Source organism: Moschus berezovskii, chromosome 17, assembly GCF_049115385.1.
Source record: "Moschus berezovskii isolate FMDL1 chromosome 17, NW_MosBer_1.0, whole genome shotgun sequence".
NCBI lineage: Eukaryota > Metazoa > Chordata > Mammalia > Artiodactyla > Moschidae > Moschus > Moschus berezovskii.
The window spans coordinates 60,819,977-60,842,269 of NC_142476.1; the positions used below are offsets into that span (position 1 = coordinate 60,819,977).

Sequence of the window (22,293 nt, forward strand, 5' to 3'; positions counted from 1 at the left end):
AACTGTGACTCCCTAGGAGCAATAAGCAAACACAGTACCTGGATCAGGGCTTCTAATATACCTTTCATTAGTAAAAGAAACCAGAGATCTTCAGAGAACGGTTAGTTCCAGGTCTACCGTGCAAAAGTGTAAGATGAGCCTAGAATATCTTGCTGCACCAAGTAAAAAAGTGTTCCCCAAAACATAGCAACTCATAGGAAACAGGATCCAGCTTGAAGATGATTCCAATACTCAAGACTGATACAACCTGAACATCAAAAATAATAATTCTTGTTATAGAATGTAACATGTTTGAATGATTTTTTAAACAGGAAAAAGGAGGAGGAGGCTTGGTCTAGACCTTTGAGAATGGATTCAATTTAGATAGATGGAGGAGAAAGGTAGTTTAGTCAGTATGAACAAAGTAAGGAATTGGTAAAGAAGAGGGCATATTTCAGGAGCTTGGAGTTGGGGTGGGGTTGATCCAGCTAGGTTGCAGGTTCACATGGGGATCAGTAAGCATAAGAGTTGATAGCTTCAGTGCCAATCTGAAGACTTACATTTTGAGTGTAGTGGCAATGTGGAGCCACTGTAAGTTTCTGAGCAGAGGAGATATATGAGGAAAAGACAAAATAGGTATTTTGGGAAGATGACTGGCAGCTAGATGGACAACAGGAAACAGAGGGATGGCAGGCAAGGAGATCAGTGAGGGAGTCTGCAGAAGTGCTGCAGCCTGCAAAGAGCCTGGGAATGGATAAGGATAAAAAGGGCTGAAATTTAAAAAAGCATTTCAGAGGATGAATAGACAGAACTTAGTCCTCTGATGAAGGACAAGGGACGAGTCAGTGACTCTTGAGTTTCTGTGCTGAAGGGTAGAAAGATGATGATGGAGCTAAGCTAAATATGAGGAGCAGAGAATTGTTTTCTGATGTATTTTTTAATGGAAGATAATATGCTTTATTTTTTTCTTTTTGTATTGGAATATAGCTGATTAACAATGTTGTGACAGTTTCAGCTGAACAGTGAAGGGAGTCAGCCATACATGTACACGTATACATTGTCCCCCAGACTCCCCTCCCATCCAGGCTGGCACATAACACTGAGCAGAGTTCCATGTGCTGTACAGTAAGTCCTTGTTGGTTATCCATTTTAAACATAGCAGTGTGTACATGTTCAGAGTTTTGATGTATTTCAAATTGGTTTTGAATATATTGACTGAGCCAATAGCATTTTGATATTTACAGATCTCAAAAACACCAAGTGGGTGTGCCACTTTGGGGGTGGTGCTGCTGAGCTTCCTCAAGCAACTTGATCTCTTTCAGAGCTCAGGCGAAGGTGTTTTCCTAAAGCCGCTGTCAGTGTTTGCTTTTCACAATACTTTACGCTGCTCCACAGACAATGCTCAGAAGAACCATGTCCCATGTTATATTCATCACCTCCTGGTTGGGCCAGAAAAGAGTTTTCAAGGCACAACTCAGGGGAGGGTGCCCATATATGGAATTTCTCTTTCATCCCTGCGGTGAGGCTTGACTGAGGGGCCTCTGTGGTTTGTGGCTGTCTGGCTTCATCACAGGGTGACTGCCCTTTCTACCTGTCCCGCTAAAGGAAGCCTGTACTGAGCTCTCACAGTGAGCATGTTTCCAGGCAGCCTTCCTCCCCTGCAGTCTTGGCATCCACATGGCATGGCTATAAATTATGCCCGGTGTGTTCATTTTCAGTTTAAATGTATTCTCATCCCAGAGGAGCAACTAATGGCGTCAAGTTACTGATGTGAAAAAAGCCTGCCGCTACAATGACTATGGATTAATGAAATAGCAGACATGGAGGCTGGGGCAGCAATAAATTGTCAGCCACCAGTGACGTGGGTTTTAAATTATATTCTCCATCTCCTTTCCACTTCTCCTAAATTGTTTTCCTGTAGAGTTGTTTGGAAAATGTTTACCACTGTTTAAATGTTTGCTTTCTGTTAAAAGTTGGTGCAAGCTGGGCCCCTTCCTCTTAAGAGCCCTTTTCTCAGAAAACTGGAGGTGAGCTAAAAGGGATTTAAAAGCCTATCATGCTTTCTCTAGGAGGCATGAAGGCAAATCTCTTAATCCAGGATCATCACTGACTGATCACTTTCATTCAGAAAATTGGCAAACACAGGGCTCTATCAGTGAATTCTGCTCATTCGGCATGTAAGTTGGCTACCTTTACTTTCTATTATGACCTTTTTCTTTTCCTAATGAATTTAAAATTCACCGTGTTTCTGATAGGCAGTGAGTCTGTTTTTCATAGATGAAGAACCCCAGGCAATCCATTGATGGGCTGTAGGGAGTCAAGGATGCCTGATCCTATAAGCAAATTGCCCATACGTGTATGTTTCCCTAGAAGGAAGGTGTGTGGGTTTCATCAGATTCACCAAATGTTCTATACCCCTGAGATAGCTTAAGGGCTGCCACGGTGGACTACATAAATAGCCACAGCATCTCCCTCTCCCCAGATCTATACCCTTGCAGTGCACTTTGTATTTCATCTGACTGAGAGGAGTCTAGCTACCCTTTATTCTGGACTGGCATTGTGATTGGCTTCGACCTCTGTTGTTCAGTTGCTCAGTCATGTCCAACTCTTCGCGACCACATGGACTGCAGCATGTGCAGGCTTCCCTGTTCTTCACTATGTTCTGAAGTTTGCTCAAACTCATGTCCATTGAGTTCATGATACTATCCAATCATCTCATCCTCTGTCGCCCCCTTTTCCTCCTGCCCTCAATCTTTCCCAGCATCAGGATCTTTTCCAGCGAGTCGACTCTGCATTAGGTGGCCAAAGTATTGGAGCTTCAGCATCAGTCCTTTCAATGAATATTCAGGGTTGATTTCCTTTAGGATTGACTAGTTTGATCTTGCTCTCCAAGGGACTCTCAAGAGTATTCTCCAGCACCACAATTCAAAAGCACCAGTTCTTCAGGGCTCAGCCTTCTTTATGGTCCAACTCTCACTTCCATACCTACCTACTGGAAAAACCATAGCTTTGAATAGATGGACTTTTGTTGGTTTCCCCATCTGACCCGCCAGCAACTGCAGACAGTGAGTGTTCCCAGCTGAGATCAGCCACTCCAAGGTGTATGGATTTCATGAAACTCACTAAATGTGAGTTTATGCTGAAATAGTGTAGGGGCTGCCATGGTGGATTGCATATGTGGCTGCAACTTCTTCCTCTCCACACATCCATGCTCTTGCATTGTGACTTTGCAAGAGCCAGGGGTGTATGGAGATTGGGCCAAACCAGAAGCAACTGTCAGTCCAATTGCTGACATACAGAATAGTGAACAAAATTAATTTATTTTGGAGTAGTTTATTATACAGTAAGAGCTAACTGATCTAAATACTATAACTGCATTTTGAGAATGAGGGATGTATCTTATTCAGACCTTTAATCTCTTTCTCCTAAGAACACAATAATCATTTAATATGCATGTGTGCTCCATTGTGTCCAACTGTTTTCGACCCCATGGACTATAGCCCTCAGGCTCCTCTGTCCTTGGGGTTTTCCAGGCAAGTGGGTAGCCATTCCCTTCTCCAGGGGAATCTTCATGACCCAGGGATTGAACCCGCATCTCTTATGTCTCCTGCATTGGCAGGCAGATTCTTTACCATTGCCCCACCTGGCAGTTCTCCAACCATTTAATATATGTTTATTGAATTGGTTAGAACTGGTCTCTCAAAAAGACTGAGATTCAGCCACTTTCTCAAGGTCACTTGATAAATCAGGAGAGATCCCTGAGCCCCTAACTCCAGCCCTCTGTTTCCTTATATATAAAATGTGCTTCAAAACACCGACCTTGTGATGCTACTGTGGCTATTAGAGATATTGTGTGCATTAGAGATGCCTAACACTTGACAAACAGCAGCTCCAGCCAAGCACACTGGTGAGATGGCTGCAGGACTCATCAGCATGCAGGAGATCAGGCATGTTTCGAAGATCACAGTGACCACCAGGTGTGAGGCACGTGGACTCCAGTTTCCAGGTGTCAGCTTTCTTTGCGGCAAAATGAGGTTGGTTCCTCCTGGCTTGATCATGTGTCATTCTGACATGGCTGCTGCTGCATGCAACCATGTGGCCAAAGGACTTGCTACTCCCTCTGTGGGGGTGGAGGAGGCTCCTGAAGGAACAAGAGTTGCTGCTCTGGATTCTGCCATCACTCCCTGTATCTCATTTCCTTGCTTGTAAAATCAGGTGTGGGTGACAGGAAGCTCTCTGAGAATCCTGTCAGCTGCAGGAATCCAAGGGTTTCAGTTACTACCAGAGTCTCCTCTAAGGACAGGGGACTAAACTGCTCACAGGATCACTGAGCCATAAGAGAAGTTACCTTGCATCTACTAGAAGAAAAGAAAAGGTTTCTGTATTTGTCTAAAGCAGAAAGAGGAAAAGCAGGCCATGGAATTGGGGAATAACTAGTGAGGAGAAAAAGGAAAGGAGCAAGTCTGATTTGAGCTGGGGTGCTAGAACCCTGCTTCCTGCAGGGTAATGGTGTCTCATGCTGTGTAGATCATATGGTTGAACCTTAGAGAATTACAGGAAAAAATTCCTTCCCCCAAAGCATGACACACACAAAGTTATGAAATGCTTAGAATAATTACACAAAGAGCCATGAGACATATGAATTTTTTTTCTTTTACATTAAGACCTCCTGTCCTTTTCTAATAAAACCTAATAAACCTAATATGACTTCTTTCTAAGATTTAGAACAAAACTTCTTGTGTTGGAGACATATTTGGACGTGAATAATGGACACACATATCGTTTACCACAAGCAGTGAGGACAGTATCTGAAAATCTTGCTTTTTGCCAAAACAGACATTAACTTTTGCTTGGAAGCAAATGTGAACACATTGATTTCTATCCAGCTCTCAACGTATATCCAACGAGAAAGTTACAACTTATTCTGTTATGCTTTTAATAGGATTTTCTATCTTTAATGTTGAGATCTTAAACATTAACATTACCAATGAAAGAAAGCAAAGAAAACAATTACCAGATGGTATTTTCAACCAATTTTTTTTAATATTATAATCATGCTTCTTTACGACTAAGGATTCTTGTGGTGTGCAAACCATATGTCTGCTTTTATTTACCTAAGTAAATATGGAACAGCATTTCCAATAGGGGAGGTCCACACAACAAACAAAATATAGAGTGTGTGACCTCAATAAGGCATTCAATAAAGGTGCAAGCTGGCTCTCGCTCTGCGCGGTTCTCTTAGGGTGCTCTGATGTTGGCGTCGCATTCTTCTAAGAGTAGAATCAAATCTTCAATCAGGCTGTGCTCTCTGCCATGTGTTACTCTCATAATATCAAAAGCCTGAAGGAAAAAGAAGATGGATTAGATCCCCAAGTTAGGCAGGTCCCCACCTGTTCCTCATCTTTTCTTGGGCCAGGAGCCCGGAGAAACCCGCAGCCTACAGTACGGTCAGCACAGTGGTTCTCCACACTAGAAATGAAGTGACAAGGGTGATTTTAATGTGGTGCTTGGACTTACTGCTTGAATCTTGCTGGAATTGGTGTCCAGCAATGATCTTCAGGGATTATTAGAGCTTAGATTTGGTGTAGGTAGTTAACAGAGGTTTAAGAAGAGTTACTAAAATGATTAATATTAATGATTAGGTACCATGCTGTTATCACCTTAAAATAAGTTTTCATTTTTTTCATGCTGTATTTCTCATCTGTTTGATACACATAACATATACATATACTTTTTGTATTCTTTTCATGTTATATGGCATTATAGCATTCGCATTTTGACATTCATTGCCTTCAATCTTCACTAAATCTTGTCAATTCTACCTCCAAAATATTTCTGAAATCTGGATGGATCTGTGACCACTATAATAATAGAGTATAATAGAGTATGATGGAATTAATGCTGTCAACTTCCAAAGCTAGGTCAAAAAGACCATGCAAACTTTGCCTTGTTCATTAGTATGCCTGCTCCTGGAAACAGGAGCTTCTATGCTGTGAGGAAGCCCAAGCCACATGGGGAAGCCAAGGGTAGATGCTTTGGTTGATAGTCCTAGCTGAGCCTATCTTTAAATTTTATTTACTTACTACTTTTGGCTGTGCTGGGTCTTCATTGCTGCACAGACTTTTCTCTAGTTGTGGCAAGTTGGGGTTACTCTCTACCTGTGGTGTGTGGACTTATTGTGGTGGCTTCTCTTGCTGTGGAGCATAGCCGCTAGGTTGTTTAGGCTTCAGTAGTTGCAGCTCCTGGTCTTTGAAGTACAGGCTTAATAGTTATGTTGCACAGGCTTAGTTGCTCTGAGTGAACCTATCTTTAAAATCATCCTAGCCTAAACACCACAAATGTGCGTAAAGAAGCCTCCAGATGATTTCAGCCAGATTTCTAAGCTACTCTTAGAACTTTAGATCACTACCAATTTTTTGTTATGGTGTAAATCTTCTGGCACAGGCCAGATTCCAGTCTTCCCCCAAGACCGACACCCAAGACATTATGGAAAAGACGCAGGCCATTCCTACTGTGATCTCTTTGAATTCTTGATCCGGATCATCTGTGAGCATAATCAAAGGGTGGTTGTTTCACTTTGCTAAGTTTTGGGATGGTTAGTTATAGAGCAATAAATAGTCAAAATATCCACAAAAATATTTTTGCAGTAAATTATAAACCATATCATCCTGAGCTTCCCAAACTGGGGGCTCCCAAACAGAAGGGCTGGCCAGATCAGTTGGTTAGAGCATGGTGCTAATAAATTACACCAGGGTCAAGGGTTTGCCCCCGTATGGGCCAGGCTGTGCAGTGACTATATTTATGGGCTTCCCTGGTGGCTCAGTGGTAAAGAACTTGCCTACCAGTGCAGGAGATGTGGGTTTGAGCCCTAGGTTGGGAAGATCCCTGGAGTAGGAAATGGCAACCCACTCCAGTATTCTTGGCTGGAAAATCCCATGGACAGAGGAGCCTGGTGGGCTACAGTCCATGGGGTCGCAAAGGGTTGGACATGACTGAGCGACTAAACAACAACAAACAGAAGGGTCATCAGATCCATTGTCTTCCATGTAAATGTGCCTCAGGAGATAGGTAAACACACTTTGGGTTTTTTAAGCACCCAGAAGAATACCTGGCAGGCAGTACCATGGCTCTCAGCCTTGGGTGCACAGCAAGATCAACCAGTGGGCTTCCAAAGGTGTACCAGCACCCAGGCCCCACACATGGTCAACTGAATCCTGTTCTCTGGAGGTGAACCTGGCCTCGGGAGATTCTCACATGTCCTCAGGGTTGAGAACAATTGATAGAGTAAGCTTTCAACAAGTAATAACAACTATTGATTATTCAATGGTAAATGGTAGCCAACCATAATTACCATTTTAATGACTGTGTACAGTTCATTTCGTCAGGTTTATAGATCATTATTCACTGAACTACTCTTAGAAATTCAGATCACTACCATCTTTTAGCATAGCGCTTTTTTGCCTTTGCTGACTATCTGCTTAAGATGGATTCCTAGAGGTGGGATTCCTAGGTGTGAGCATCTTTAAAGGCATAGGAACTTTAAAGCTGGGGCACACAGTCTCCTGAGGAGGAGAAGCAGCAAAGTGTTCAGGACTAGGAGTAATTTCCACCTGTGTTCCTGGCTTTTGGGCTGCTTTAAAAATGTTCCCTTTAGGCTGGAATGAAGGAAAACAGGCAGACAGATGGGGTCTAGATTTAGCTGCTGAGAGAAAAAGAGAAAGGGAAAGAAAGGCCCGCCACCTCTGTGTGCCAGCCTGGAAAAGAGCTCTGCTTATGGAATCGGCTATAATCCTGCCGACCCATCACCCGTGATACCCTAGCTGGAAAACCAGAAGGTGGCTGTGATGGAGTCAGGGTGGTGGGATTTGCTTCTTATTAACTTGAATGGGTCTGCCCTGTGTAGCATCTGCAAGCAAATCCCAAGGGTGGGTGGAGTGAGGGGTGTCTGAGATGTAGGGGAGGTGTTGGGAATAGCCTGCACCTTGGAGGCAGCCAAACTCAGTGAGCTGTCTTTGGGCAGAAAATCAAAATCAAATATTTGACGCCATTCAGAGAACAAATGTCTCCTGTCTCCTCCCCAGACCCCCCTTGGTACTCCATTGTTCTGGACTTCTCAGGGTCTGAGGCAGAGGCATATGTGAGAGCGTGATTGGACAGAGAGACTGGAGAGATGCTTAAAGCCCTTCACGGGAAATTCTCTCACTCAAAAGCTGCTTACATGTTCTCCCTTCTGCTCAACAGAGGGCCAGATGTACTTGTGATCTGACAAAAGGAGTGAATGCTCCAGGAGCACTGCCTGAAAAGCTCTTTGCAGGAAGAGACATACTGTTCTACCCCACCCCATGGACAGATGGGCCAGAGAAAGGCCAGCCTGACCTGCGGGGGCTCTCACCTCCCCACTCCTCACAGTTCTCTTCTGCAGGGTGAGGGCCTGGTTTTGTTTCTCAGAACTCCCAGAGCAGCTTCTCCAGGTTCCTCCCCAGAAGATATTTCTCAGGGACTTGACTCAGAGGCTAGGACAGTCACCTTCATACTACTTGGACAGGGTCAGGCCCGTCTGCATGCTTTCAGACCTGTTACAGCTGTAGCTTCCTTCCTCACTGCCATTCTTCCAGTCATACGCTTCGCTGCCTCCTCCTTTCCAGCTCTAAGAATAAGGCCTACTCCTCAAGAGCCAGAGTTCATGATGGTTGATCTGGAGTCTTCCCATTCATTCCTGCTCATCCCACAACAGGGCAGGTGCCGGCAGGAGGCTTCTGGCCCCGCAGCCCTTCAGGATCCACAGAGCCACAGACAGGAAGGAAAGCCTTACTTCCACACCTCCCAGCCTGTTCCCTTGCAGAAGCATGATAAAGACCATCTGGTCCAATGTCCTCATCTCTGGCTTGAGAGTGGCCCCCGGGTGAACCCAGTGTTCGTTCCATGACTGTGCTATGTAGCCTTCCCCTGCTGAGCGTCTGCAGTGGCCAAGGAGAGGGCTTGGAGGGTCTCTGAGGTGTGACTTCTGCACACCTTGAGGGGCCACGAAGGTCTTCCTGGTCAGGATGCTGCTGGATTTGACCTTCATTTTATTTGGTGATGAATGAAGCATTGGAAGTAAAAGTGGGGTGGGGACAGTCCCTGGGTGTGTATATGTAAGAGCCGAGATGATAAGATTAGAGGATCTTATCTACAGGGGTGGCTAGAAGCAGAGCAGAAATGGGCATAGCAGGGAGCAGAAGACCAATATGAAGAGCCTGGGGGAAAAGTCCATAGAGTTTGTGAAGAAGATAAAACCAAATATAAATATGATGAACAAGTTAATACTGTGATTTTCTCAGAGCCATGGGTGGGATAGGAGGGAAAGAAAAAAAAAGAAATAGGATTTAGTAATGTGCAGTATATGGGCCTCCAGGTAAGCTGGGGCACAGTTCTCAGTGATGTAAGAAGGGAGCCCTAGGGAGTTGTCAGCACAGGCTGGCTTTCTGCAGTGGCCACAGCCCCTCAGCCCGGCCAGAAGAGGAGGGCTCCACTGCCACAAAGTTAGAGTAAATCTCTGGCAAACCGGAACAATTGTTTCCAGTAGCTCTGGGTCTCCCTTCTCTCAGCCCTGCCCAACTGCCACACATATGCAAGTCAGAGGGAACAGTTTTGATTTAATTTCCTGCAGCAGTATGTAAAACAGATTAAGGAAGTATAAAACCAGAGCCGGCCTGTGCTGAGAAAAGCTTATCTCTTTCCATTAAATTTTATTTTTTTAATGGTAGCATTTAAAAAGAGCCTGGTGTAATCTCCCACTGAGGACCTATTTGAAGCCTTCAAGGGGGGGTGCTGCCCCTGTGAACTGACTCTAAATGTCACAGGAGGAATGGAAGCACCGATTGTCTGCCACATGACAGGCACGGTTCACTCAGGAGTAAAGATGCGGTCTTTAAAAGATAGGGTCCCCAGAACTGATTTCAATCTAATCACAGCATTTTTTTAAAAGAAATTTTAGAATTGCGGTCATATATTAAATAAAATGAATTGAATCAAATTATAATTTAAAGTTGCAAACAATATAGCTTTCTTATTAATTTTTAATAAAAATATATTAAGCTTATCAAGGATCTCATATACTCTCTCCCAAAAGCCTGAGGGAATCCAATAAATGACTTCCCCAAGCAGGATTTAAATATGGATATAAATCAGAGGGAAAAGAAGTGTATGCATGATAAAATCCTCTGTAGTCAGATCACAAGAGAGGGAAATGTAGGCATGTTTTCCTCTGCCCATCCAGGATGAAAGCAGAGTAGTGGGGTAGCGGGTGGTGGGCATGGGCTGGACGTGTAAGCAGACAGACCTACAATACATCCTGAAGCTCCAGAGCCACGACGGGCCCTTTACAAGGGGCCACAGGGGATCCCGAGGCTTTTGAAGACCTGCCTGAGCTCACAGCACCCCTGCAACTTCACTGTACCTCTACACTTTGTACGGACCCCCTGGAAGGACCTGTCCTCCTAGCAGGCAAAATTGCCTTAAAAGGTCTACACACTAAATATCTTCTGTGTTGTACTTAGTCACTCAGTCGTGTCCAACTCTTTGCGACCCCATGGACTATAGCCTGCCAGGCCCCTCTGTCCGTGGGATTTTGCAGATAAGAATACTGGAGCAGGTTGCCATGCCCTCTCCTCCAGGGGAACTTCCCAACCCAGGGATTAAATTCAGGTCTCCCGCATCACAGGTGAAATACTGTCTAAGCAGCTATAATGAGTAAGACTTGGCCTTTACCCTGAGAGGAGCTTTGGCAAAACTAGGAGACAGGGTTATAGAAGGACAGTGTGTGACAAAGGGAGATGAGAGTGTCCAGAGGAGGGAGCCCAGAAGGGGTGACAGATGTGCTGAGCCGAGGTGTGTGTCTTCCAGTGGGAGGAGCTATTCCAGAAAGAGTTGACTTTGTGTTGCTGTGTTTAATCAATTGATCCAAGGCATATATATTTGTTGAGTACCTGAGAGACCCTGAAGACATCATGTCTCCTCCCTGAGCTTAAGTTTCCTCATTTGAATATAAGAAGATTGGATTAGAGCAGTTCTGTGGACAAAGTCACAGACACAGAGCTAGGAGATGCTGATTTGGTTTTGCTTCCAAATATTGTGGTGTGTGTGTGTTAGTGTTTTCTAATTTAACTCCATTGGAGTCAGAGAATTTACCATGTATGACTTGAATCCTTTTACCTTTATTGAGACTTGTTTTATGGCCCAGAATATGGTCCTTCTTGGTATATGTTTTGTGGGTACTTAAACAAGAACATGTATTTTGTTACTGCTGGATGGAGTTTTATAAATGTCAACTGGATCCTGTTGGTTGGCGATGTTGTTAAATTCTTCTATATCCTTGCTGATTTTCTGTCCATTTCTTCTATCTGTTGTTGACAGGGGGTGTTGCGCCCCAGCTATACTCATATCCGTAAGTCTATTGCCTGTATCTCCTTTTAGTTCTATATTAGTTTTTGTTTCCCATATTTTCAGCTGAGTTGTTTAGTGCATACACACTTAGGATTGCTTTTAATATGTTTCCTTGGTAAATTGACCTCCTTTTCCAAAATATAATATCCTTCTCTGTCTCTAGCATCATTGTCTTTGCTATGAAGTCTACTTTATCTGATATTAATATAGCCATTCCAGCTTTCTTTTGATGAGTGGTGCTTTCATGGTATATCTTCTTCCATCCTTTTACTTTCAACCTCCCTGTATCGCTATATTTAAAGTGCATTTCCTATAGACAGCATATAGTTGGATCATTAAAAAATCCATTCTAATAATCTGTCATTTAGTATATTATAGACAAGAAATTTACACTGCTTACATAGATCACTTACATAATGACATTCATATATTAGGATTTTAAGTTTGCTATTTAGAAAAATTTATGTCTATTCTGATTTTTTTTTTGCTTTTATTTTCTTTCTCTTTCATTTCCAGTGGATAGCTAACTTTTTAAAAGAATTCTATTCTGTAATGTTTTTGAGTGTATTTGTGTAGATTTTTAAGTGGTTACTCTAGGTCTTACATATAGACATAGACATTGTTTTTATTGTTCAGTTGCTAAGTTGTATCTGACTCTTTGCAACCCATGGACTGCAACATGCCTGGCCCCTCTGTCCTCCACTATCTCCTGGAGTTTGCTCAAATTCAAGTCCGTTGAGTTGGTGATGCTAACTGACCATCTCATCTCATCCTTCCACCTTTTCCTTTTGCCTTCAGTCTTTCCCAGCATCAGGGTCGTTTGCAATGAGACATATATATACACACACAAATAGAGACATATTCAGTTGTGTATGGTATCTCTTCACACTTTTACTGGTGTTGTCATTTTACCAGTTCAAGAAACCTTACCTCCCTTTATGTCTTTTGCCCTCCCCTATTTTGAATATAATTGTCCTAAACGTTTCCACTGTATACATTTAGAACCACAGAAGATGGTGTTATACGTTTTGTTTCAACTGTCAAAGATTAGATAAAAAACTTTTAAGAGGAGAATGAAAGTCTATTTCATTTACCCTTATTTTTGCTTACTATGTTCTTTCTTCCTGATGTTCAAAGATTGCTGCTTTTATTACTTCCTTTCTGTTTAGAGAAATGCTTTAGCAATTCTTTTAGAAGAGGTCTGCTGGTGACAGATTCCCTTAGTTTTCCTTCATCTGAGAATGTTTTGATTTCCCCTTAACTCTTGAAGGCTATTTTGCTGAATGCAGGTTTTTGGCTTAACAGTTCTTTTCTTTCAGTCCTTGAAAAATGTGCCGTTGTACATTTGGCCTCCATGGTTTCTAATGAGGAAGCCACTGTAACTCAAATTGTTTTTCTCCTATAGGCAAGGTATCATTTTTCTCTTGCTGCTTTTAAGATATTGTTGTCTTTATAGTTTTCAGAAGTTTGACTAGAATGCCTTGATGTGCATTTTCTTGGATTTTTCTTATTTGGATTCACTTAGCTTCTTGAATCTGTAGGTTGATATTTTATTTTCAGTGGCATTAATTACATTCATATTGTTGTGCAACCACTACCACTATCCATACCTAGAACTTCTGCATTATTCCAGACTGAAGCTGTATACCCGCTAAATGAGAATTCTCTTCCTTTTTCTCTCAAGCCCTGGGTACCACTATTCTACTTTCTGTCTCCGTTTTTGACTACTCTAGGTACCTCATATCAATGGAATCATACAACATTTGTCTTCTTGTGACTGGCTTATTTCACTTGAGGCTTCCCCTGTGGCTCAGCAGTAAAGGATCTGCCTGCAGTGCAGGAGCTACAGGAGACACAGGTTCGATCCCTGGGTCAGGAAGATCCCCTAGAGAAGGGGATGGCAACCAACTCCAGTATTCTTGCCTGGAGTATCTCTTGGACAGAGGAGCCTGGTGGGCTATAGTCCATGGGGTCGCAAAGAGTTGGACACGACTGAAGCGACTTAGCATGCACGCAATGTTCAGCAAGTTTCGTCCGTGTAGTTTCACTCTTAAGGCTGAATAATATATCATAATATGTATATTCCAGCTTTAAACTACTCATCATCCATGGACATTTAGGTTGTTTCCACCTTTTTGCTGTTGTTAATAATGCTTGCTATGAACACTGGTGTTCAAATATCTGTGGAAGTTCCTGCTTTCAATACTTTTGTGTACATAACCAGAGGTGTAATTGCTGGATCAAATAGTCATTCTATGTCTCACATTTTTTAGGAACTGTTATACTGTTTTCCACAGTGGCTTTTCCATTTTGTAGTCCTGTCAGTAATACACAGGGTTCCAGTTTCTCCACCTCTACACCAATACTTGTTTCTCTTCTGTGTGTTTCTTTCTTTTTTTTTTAATAATAGCTATCCTAGTGGGTGAAAAGTAGTATCTCATTGGTTCTGGTTTGCATTTCCCTAATGATTAGTGATGTTAAGCTTATGTTTTATGTGCTTTTGGCTGTTGGAGAAATGTCTATTCAAATCCTTTGCCCATTTTTGAACTGCACTGTTTTGATGTTGTTGAAATTTAGGCATTCTCTATGTATTCTGGATATTAACCACTTACCAGAAATGTGATTTGCAAATGTTTTATTCCATTCTATGGGTTTCCTGTTGATTTTGTCTTTCGGCGCACATTTTTAAAGTTGATGAATTTCAACCTATTTTTTCTTTGTTGCCTATGCTTTTGGTGCCATATTCAAAGAAACCATTGCCAAATTCAGGATCATGACGCTTTTCCTCTGTGTATTCTTCTAAGAGTTTTGTAGTTTTAGCTCTTATACTAAGTCTAGCCCACACATTACTCTTTTTAATATAGTATTAAGTGAGGATCTACAGTTTTTTGCATGTGGATATCCAGTTTCCCCAGCACCATTTGTTGAATAGACTGTCCATTCTGCATTGAGTAGTCTTGTCACTCTGGTCAACAGTCATTTGACATATATATGAGAGTGTATTTCTCAGCTCTCTAGTGTATCCCATTGGCCTTCATGGCTGTCTTTATCCCAGTCCCACCTTGTTTTGATTACTGCCGTCTTCCATTAAATTTCAAAATCAAACATTATGAATCCTCCAAGTTTTTTTTTCAAAATTATTATCCTATTAGGGTTCCTTGAGCTTTCATATGAATTTTAGGATGGACCTTTCCATTTCTAAAAAAAAAGAAATGTCATTGGGCTTTTGACAAGAGATTTCACTGAAACCATAGGTTGCTTTCAGTTCAGTTCTTTCAGTTCAGTTCAGTTGCTCAGTCATGTCCGACTCTTTGCGACCCCATGAATCACAGCACGCCAGGCCTCCCTGTCCATCACCAACTCCCAGAGTTCACTCAAACTCATGTCCATAGAGTCAGTGATGCCATCCAGCCATCTCATTCTCTGTCGTCCCCGTCTCCTCCCACCCCCAATCCCTCCTAGCATCAGACACTTTTCCAGTGAGTCAACTCGTCGCATGAGGTGGCCAAAGTATTGCAGTTTCAGCTTCAGCATCCGTCCTTCCAATGAACACCCAGGATTGATCTCCTCTAGAATGGACTGGTTGGATCTCCTTGCAGTCCAAGGGACTCTCAAGAGTCTTCTCCAGCACCACAGTTCAAAAGCATCAATTCTTCGGTGATCAGCTTTCTTCACAGTCCAACTCTCACATCCATACATGAGGTACTATTAAATCTTAACAGTAAAAAGTCTTTCAATCATGAACATGGGATGTTTTCTGTTTATGTCGTCTTATTTTTTTCAGCAGTGTTTTATACTTTTCAGTGTATAGTCTCCTACATCCTTGGCTAAGTTAATTTCTCAGTATTTTATTTTGTTTACTGCTGATGTTCAGTCACTCAGTCATGTCTCACTCTTTGCGAACCCATGGATGCAGCATTCCAGGCTTCCCTGTCCTTCGCTATCTCCCAGACTTTGCTCAAACTCATGTCCATTGAGTCGATGATGCCATCCAGCCATGTCATCCTCTTTCACCCCCTTCTCCTCTTGCCCTCAATCTTTCCCAGCCTTGGGGTCTTTTCTGTGAGTCAGTTCTTCACGTCTGGTGGCCAAATTATTGGAGCTTTAGCATTAGTCCTTCCAATGAATATTCAGGGCTGACTTCCTTTAGGATTGACTGGTTGGCTCTCCTTGCTGTCCAAGGGACTCTTGAGTCTCCTCCAGCACTACAGTTCAAAAGCATCAATTCTTCAATGCTCAGCCTTCTTTATGGTTCAACTCTCACATCTGTACATGACTACTGGAAAAATGATAGCTTTGACTATTCAGACCTTTGTCAGCAAAGTTATGTCTTTGCTTTTTAATATGCTGTCTATGTCTGTCATAGCTTATCTTCCAAGGAGCAAGCATCTTTTAATTTTGTGCTGTCGTCACCATCTGCAGTGATTTTGGAGCCCAAGAAAATAATGTCTGTCACTGTTTCCATTGTTTCCCCATCTGTTCGCCATGAAATTATGGGACTGGATGCCATGGTCTTAGTTTTTGGAATGTTGAATTTTAAATCAGCTTTTTCACTCTCTTTCACTTTCATCAGGAGGCTCTTTAGTTCCTCTTCACTTTCTGCCATTAGGGTGGTGTCATCTGCATATCTGAGGTTATTGATATTTCTGCCAACAATCTTGATTCCAGCTTGTGATTCATCCAGCTTGTCATCTCTCATGATGTACTCTCCATATAAGTTAAATAAGCAGAGTGACAAAATACAGCCTTGATGTACTCCTTTCTGAATTTTGAACCAGTTCATTGTTCAACGTCCGATTCCAGCTGTTGCTTCTTGACCTGCATACAGGTTTCTCAGGAGGTAGCTAAGGTGATCTGCTATTCCCATCTCTTTAAGAATTTTCCACAATTTGCTGTGATCCACACAGTCAGAGGCTTTAGCGTAGTCAGTGAATCAGAAGTAAATGTTTTTTTCTGGAATTTTCTTTTTCTATGATCCAGTGGATGTTGGCGATTTGATCTGTGGTTCCTCTGCCTTTTCTGAATCCATCTTGTACATGTGGAAGTTCTTGGTTCATGTACTGTTGAAGCCTAGCTTGAAGGATTTTGAGCATTACCTTACTAGCATGTGAAATGAGTGCAGTTGTATGGTAATTTGAACATTCTTTGGGATTAGAATGAAAACTGACCTTTTCCAGTCCTGTGGCCACTGCTGAGTTTTCCAAATTTGCTTCCATATTGAGTACAGCACTTTCACAGCATCATCTATTGAAGTTTTTAGGTTAGTTATGTATGTTAACTAAATTTGCAAATAAACTTGTTTATTCAACTAAAAAAAAATCTTTTAGGATTTGAACTAGCTCAGCTGGAATTCCATCACCTCCTCTAGCTTTGTTCGTAGTAATGCATTCTAAGACCCACTTGGCTTCACACTCTAGGATGTCTGGCTCTAGGTGCATGACCACACCATCATGGTTGTCTGGGTCATTAAGACCTTTTTTGTATAGTTCTGTGTATTCTTGCCACCTCTTATTAATCTCTTCTGCTTCTATTAGGTTAATACCTTTCATGTCCTTTATTGTGCCCATCTTTGCATGAAATGTTCCTTTGGTATGTCTAATTTTCTTGAAGAGAGCTGTAGTCTTTCCCATTCTATTGCTTTCCTCTATTTCTTTGCATTGTTCACTTAAGAAGGCTTTCTTATCTCTCCTTGCTATTCTTTGGAGCTCTGCATTCAGATGGGTGTACCTTTCCTTTTTCTCCTTTCCCTTTTGCTTTTCTTCTTTTCTTTTCTCAGTGATTTGTAAGGCCTCCTCAGACAACCATTTTGCCTTCTTGCATTTCTTTTTCTTGGCAATGGTTTTGATTACCACCTCCTGTACAGTGTTAGAAACCTCCATACATAGTTCTTCAGGCACTCTATCAGATGTGCCTTGAATCTATTTGTCACTTCCACTGTATAATCATAAGGGATTTATGTTACACCTGAATGGCCTAGTGGTTTTACCTACTTCCTTCAATTTAAGTCTGAATTTTGAAATAAGGAGTTCATGATCTGAGCCACAGTCAGCTCCCAGTCTTGTTTTTGCTGACTGTATAGAGCTTTTCCATCTTCAGCTGCAAAGAATATAATCAATTTGATTTTGGTATTGACCATCTGGTAATGTCCATGTGTAGAGTCGTCAGAAAAAGTTGTTTGCTATGACCAGTGCCTTCTCCTGGTAAAACGCTGTTAGCCTTTGCCCTGCTTCATTTTGTACTCCAAGGCCAATTTTGCCTATCACTCACTTGCTTTCCTACTTTTGCATTCCAATCCCCCATGATGAAAATGACATCTTTTTTGGTGTTCTGGAAGTTCTGGTAAGTCTTCATAGAACTGTTCAACTTCAGCTTCTTCAGCATTACTGGTTGGGGCATAGACTTGGATTACATCATTCCGATGTTTTTGAGATTGCAACAAGTACTGCATTTTGGACTCTTTTGTTGACTGTGAGGCCACTCCATTTCTTCCAAGGGATTCCTGCCTACAGTAGTAGATATAATGGTCATCTGATTTAAATTCACCCATTCCTATCCATTTTAGTTCACTGATTCCTGAAATGTCCATGTTCACCTTTCCCGTCTCCTGTTTGACCACTTCCAATTTACCTTGATTCATGGACCTAACATTCCAGATTCGTATGCAATATTTTTCTTTACAGCATCTGAGTTTACTTTCACCACCAGACACATCCACAACTGGGCGTCATTTCTGCTTTTGCTCAGCCTCTTCATTCCTTCTGGAGCTATTTCTCTGCTCTTTTCCAGTTGCATGTGGAACACCTATTGCCCTGGGGGGGGTTCATCTTTCAGTGTCATATCCTTTTGCCTTTCATACTATGGTTCTCAAGGCAAGAATGCTGAAGTGGTTAGATGCAATTATAAGTAGAACTGTTTTCTTAATTTTCTTTTGGCATTGTTCCCTCTCAGTGTAATTAAACACTGCTGACTTCTGTATGTTAATTTATGTCCTCCTGCTTTGCTGAATTTCTGAGTCATTTTATCTCTGATTTTTCGATTGGACAGCTTACATTGCTCTGTCAAGTTCATTAATTCATTCTTCTTTCCATTCCGTTGTTAAGCTCCAGTCTGTATATTTTGGCAGTTGTATTTATCAGCTTTTAAATTTCTGTTTGCTTCTTCTGTGTTAATTTCTTTGCTGCAGTATTCTATTTTTTCATTTGTTTTGAGGATGTTTGTAATTACTATTTAAGCATATTTATCATGGGCTTTAAAATCTTTGTCAGATAAGTCTAAAATCTATCATCTCTGAGTTGGCGTCTATTGATTGTCTTTATTTTCATCAAGATTAAAATCTTTGTCTTTCTTATGGTGAGTGATTTTCAGTTGAAACATGGACATTTTGAGTATGACACCAAGATTATGAATTTTATGTCAACTTTCTGTTTTAGCTGGCTTTCTCCACCATTGCTCCCACAGGAGTATGGTGGATGATACCTCATTACTGCCTGGTAGAGGCACAAGTCCAGGTTCCTCACTTGGCTCCTTGTCACTGCTGGGATTACGCTTTCTGATAGGTAAATTTCTATTTGTTTTCTTTAATGTAACTTAATCACTGTGCTCTCATTTTAGGATCATTCTCTTCTCTTCTCCTTTCTTGGTTGAAAGAAATACTCTTGAAATACTCTTGAAACTATTGTTCCCTATTTCAGGTTAGCAGGGGCCTGTCATAAGTACCAGAGTCAGAGACTGTCAAACTCCTCTCTGAAGGCATCACTGGTGATTATGGCACCTCACCTCTGCACACCTTCCTGTCCTCCCCGGCTCCCTCCCACCTGTCCACATGTGTGATGATGCACGCTGAGAGGAGAGATGTTTAACCTAGAGACTGCTAGCCCAGAGAAAGTCCATGGAGAGTCTTCAGGTGGTCCCTATAGCCCCTTTCCCATATATATATATATATATATAAAATGTTCTATTGTGTACATTTTCTCTGGTGAGTCAGTGGTTCTCACACACTTCGTAAATAAGAACGTGACCAGAGAGGTTAAGCAGATTAAGAAATGGGAACAATAGATATGCAGGCTCTAAGTCATCCATTTAAGGGGGAGGACTTGAAATCAGGGTGCAGGCTGGAGTGGACACACACCAGCTTGTGCTTGGAGCTTTCCTTGAATGTGCTGGAATAGCTCATAACTGTGCCGGTGTGAGAGGAGCTCTGTGTGAGACTGAGCCTGGTCTCCCTATTCAGGTCCCGGAAAAGCTTAAAAGATCCTCAAAATGTAAAATGCTTCAACATATGAAATGAGAAGAGAAAAAGCATTACAGTGTAATTTACATCTCAATAAAAGTGGCTATTGAGAGGGATGAAGTCTGACTTTTTCCTTCTGACTTCAGTTAACAAGGTACTGCTAACAAAGCAGCTAGTCTAGCCAGGCTGAGGGAGTTGGCAGTGTGCAGAGCTCACAGAAAAGAAGCAGGCTCCCTGATAAGACGGCCCAGATGAGGATGGTTGCCCTTAAGGTCTAAGAAGTCAAATTAGTGGCTAACAAAATTCTTCTTAGAAATAAATGGAAAGAAATGAAAATAGATTAGAGACAGGACAAAGCAGGAGGGAGGTACTGTGAAGGGACCCCAGGGCAGTCCTATGGCAGCAATCACAAGAATTTCAGCTGAGCCCAGTGGAGATGGGGGCCTAAACCAAATCAGAGCTGGGCTAAATGGATTCCTTTCCTGGAGGAGGCTGGGCCTAATTGAATCTGTAATGCATTTTTGTTTCTGGAGCTTTTCTCATTTTTGTTCCAAACTCAGTCTTTGGAACTGTTATTCAAACTCTTTCTTCCGTCCTATTATTTCCAGAGTTTCCAACAAAGAATATCTAGGGGTGCCAGTCTAAAAAGAAAATCAGTTTATTTTTATTTTTTAAAAAATATTTATTCTGGTTGCACTAGATCTTCATTGCTGTGCACGGGCTTTCTCTAGTTGCAGAGAGTGGGGACTACTCTTTGTTGCACGCTCAGGCTTATCATTACAGTGGCCTCTCCCGTTAGGGAGCAGTCTCTAGGCTCACAGCCTTCAATAGCTGCATCTCACAGGTTAAGTAACTGTGGCTTGTGGGCCCTAGAGCATAGGCTCAGAAGTTGTGGCACATGGGTTTTGTTGCTCTGTAGCATGTGCATCTTCCCAGATCAGGGATCAAACCCGTGTCCCCTGTGTTGGCAGGGAGATTCTTATCCACTGTGCCACTAGGGAAGTCCAAGAACATAAATTTTAAAAGGCAAGTATATATCTTTCTTTTCCTTTCCCTGGGTCACCTGAGCCCTGAGAAACCTCAGGAGGATAGTCTTTCACAGAATGAAATTAACCTGCTTCTAGACTCAGGTCCTGTGAACTTGCAAAAAGGTGGATGTGTGTGGGCCATCCCTCTGTGTGACACTGTGATATATAATAAGAAATATACACTTGGTCTTCATCCCTGTTTCTGGTACTGAGCTCCTAAAACCCTTGGAATTTCCTAAGTGATGAAAATGATCAGGGTGTCTCTTTTAATAGGATGACTTTTAGAAGCACCACAACAAGCTGTGGAAAATTCTGAAAGAGATCGGAATGCCAGACCACCTGACCTGCCTCTGAGAAACCTGTATGCAGGTCAGGAAGCAACAGTTAGCACTGGACATGGAACAACAGACTGGTTGCAAATAGGAAAAGGAGTACGTCAAGGTTGTATATTGTCACCCTGCTTATTTAACTTATATGGAGAGTACATCATAAGGAATGCTGGGCTGGAAGAAGCATAGGCTGAAATCAAGATTGCTGGGAGAAATATCAATAACCTCAGATATGCAGATGACAGCACCCTTATGGCAGAAAGTGAAGAGGAACTAAAAAGCCTCTTGATGAAAGTGAAAGAGGAGAGTGAAAAGGTTGGCTTGAAGCTCTACATTCAGAAAACGAAGATCATGGCATCTGGTCCCATCACTTCATGGGAAACAGATGAGGAAACAGTGTCAGACTTTATTTTTTTGGGCTACAAAATCACTGCGGATGCTGATTGAAGCCATGAAATTAAAAGACACTTACTCATTGGAAGGAAAGTTATGACCAACCTAGATAGCATATTAAAAAGCAGAGACATTACTTTGCCAACAAAGGTCCGTCTAGTCAAGGCTATGGTTTTTCCAGTGGTCATGTATGGATGTGAGAGTTGGACTGTGAAGAAAGCTGATCGCCGAAGAATCGATGCTTTTGAACTGTGGTGTTGGAGAAGACTCTTGAGAGTCCCTTGGACTGCAAGGAGATCCAACCAGTCCATTCTAAAGGAGATCAGTCTTGGGTGTTCATTGAAAGGACTGATGCTAAAGATGAAGCTCTAATACTTTGGCCACCTCATGCGAAGAGTTGACTCACTGGAAAAGACTCCAGCTGGGTGTCTGATGCTGGGAAGGATTGGGGGCGGGAGGAGAAGGGGACGACAGAATGAGATGGCTGGATGGCATCACCGACTTGATGGACATGGGTTTGAGTGAACTCCAGGAGTTGTTGATGGACAGGGAGGCCTGGCGTGCTGTGATTCATGGGGTCGCAAAGAGTTGGACACGACTGAGCGACTGAACTGAACTGAACTGAAATGTGGGGACTGGTTGCTAGGATAACCATGTGATTAGAAGGTTGGAACTTTCAGTCCAACCCCTGATTTCTGAGGGAATAGGAGCTGGAGGTTGAATCAGTCACTAGTGACCAATGATTTAATCAATCATGAGTCTGTAATGAAGTCTTCATAAAAACCCTAAAGGACAGAATTTGAAAGCTTCCAGGTTGGTGAACACATGGAGAATTGAGGAAAGTGGTACATTTGGAAGGGGCCTGGCACCTCCATGCCCTTTCCCAGTGCTCTGCCCTCTTCTATCTATG

The 22,293-nt window shown here is 42.3% G+C and overlaps 1 protein-coding gene across 1 annotated transcript in view; it reads right to left on the bottom strand.

The window, feature by feature from the left end:
* Window positions 1-4,990: 4,990 nt before the first annotated feature.
* Window positions 4,991-22,293, bottom strand: part of SMYD3 (SET and MYND domain containing 3) — a 744,849-nt gene continuing 727,546 nt past the window's right edge. The window contains exon 12 of the mRNA XM_055419738.2: window positions 4,991-5,319. Within this exon, the coding sequence (XP_055275713.1) occupies window positions 5,218-5,319 (102 nt within the window). The 3' untranslated portion in view covers window positions 4,991-5,217. The remainder of the gene's footprint in view (window positions 5,320-22,293) is intronic.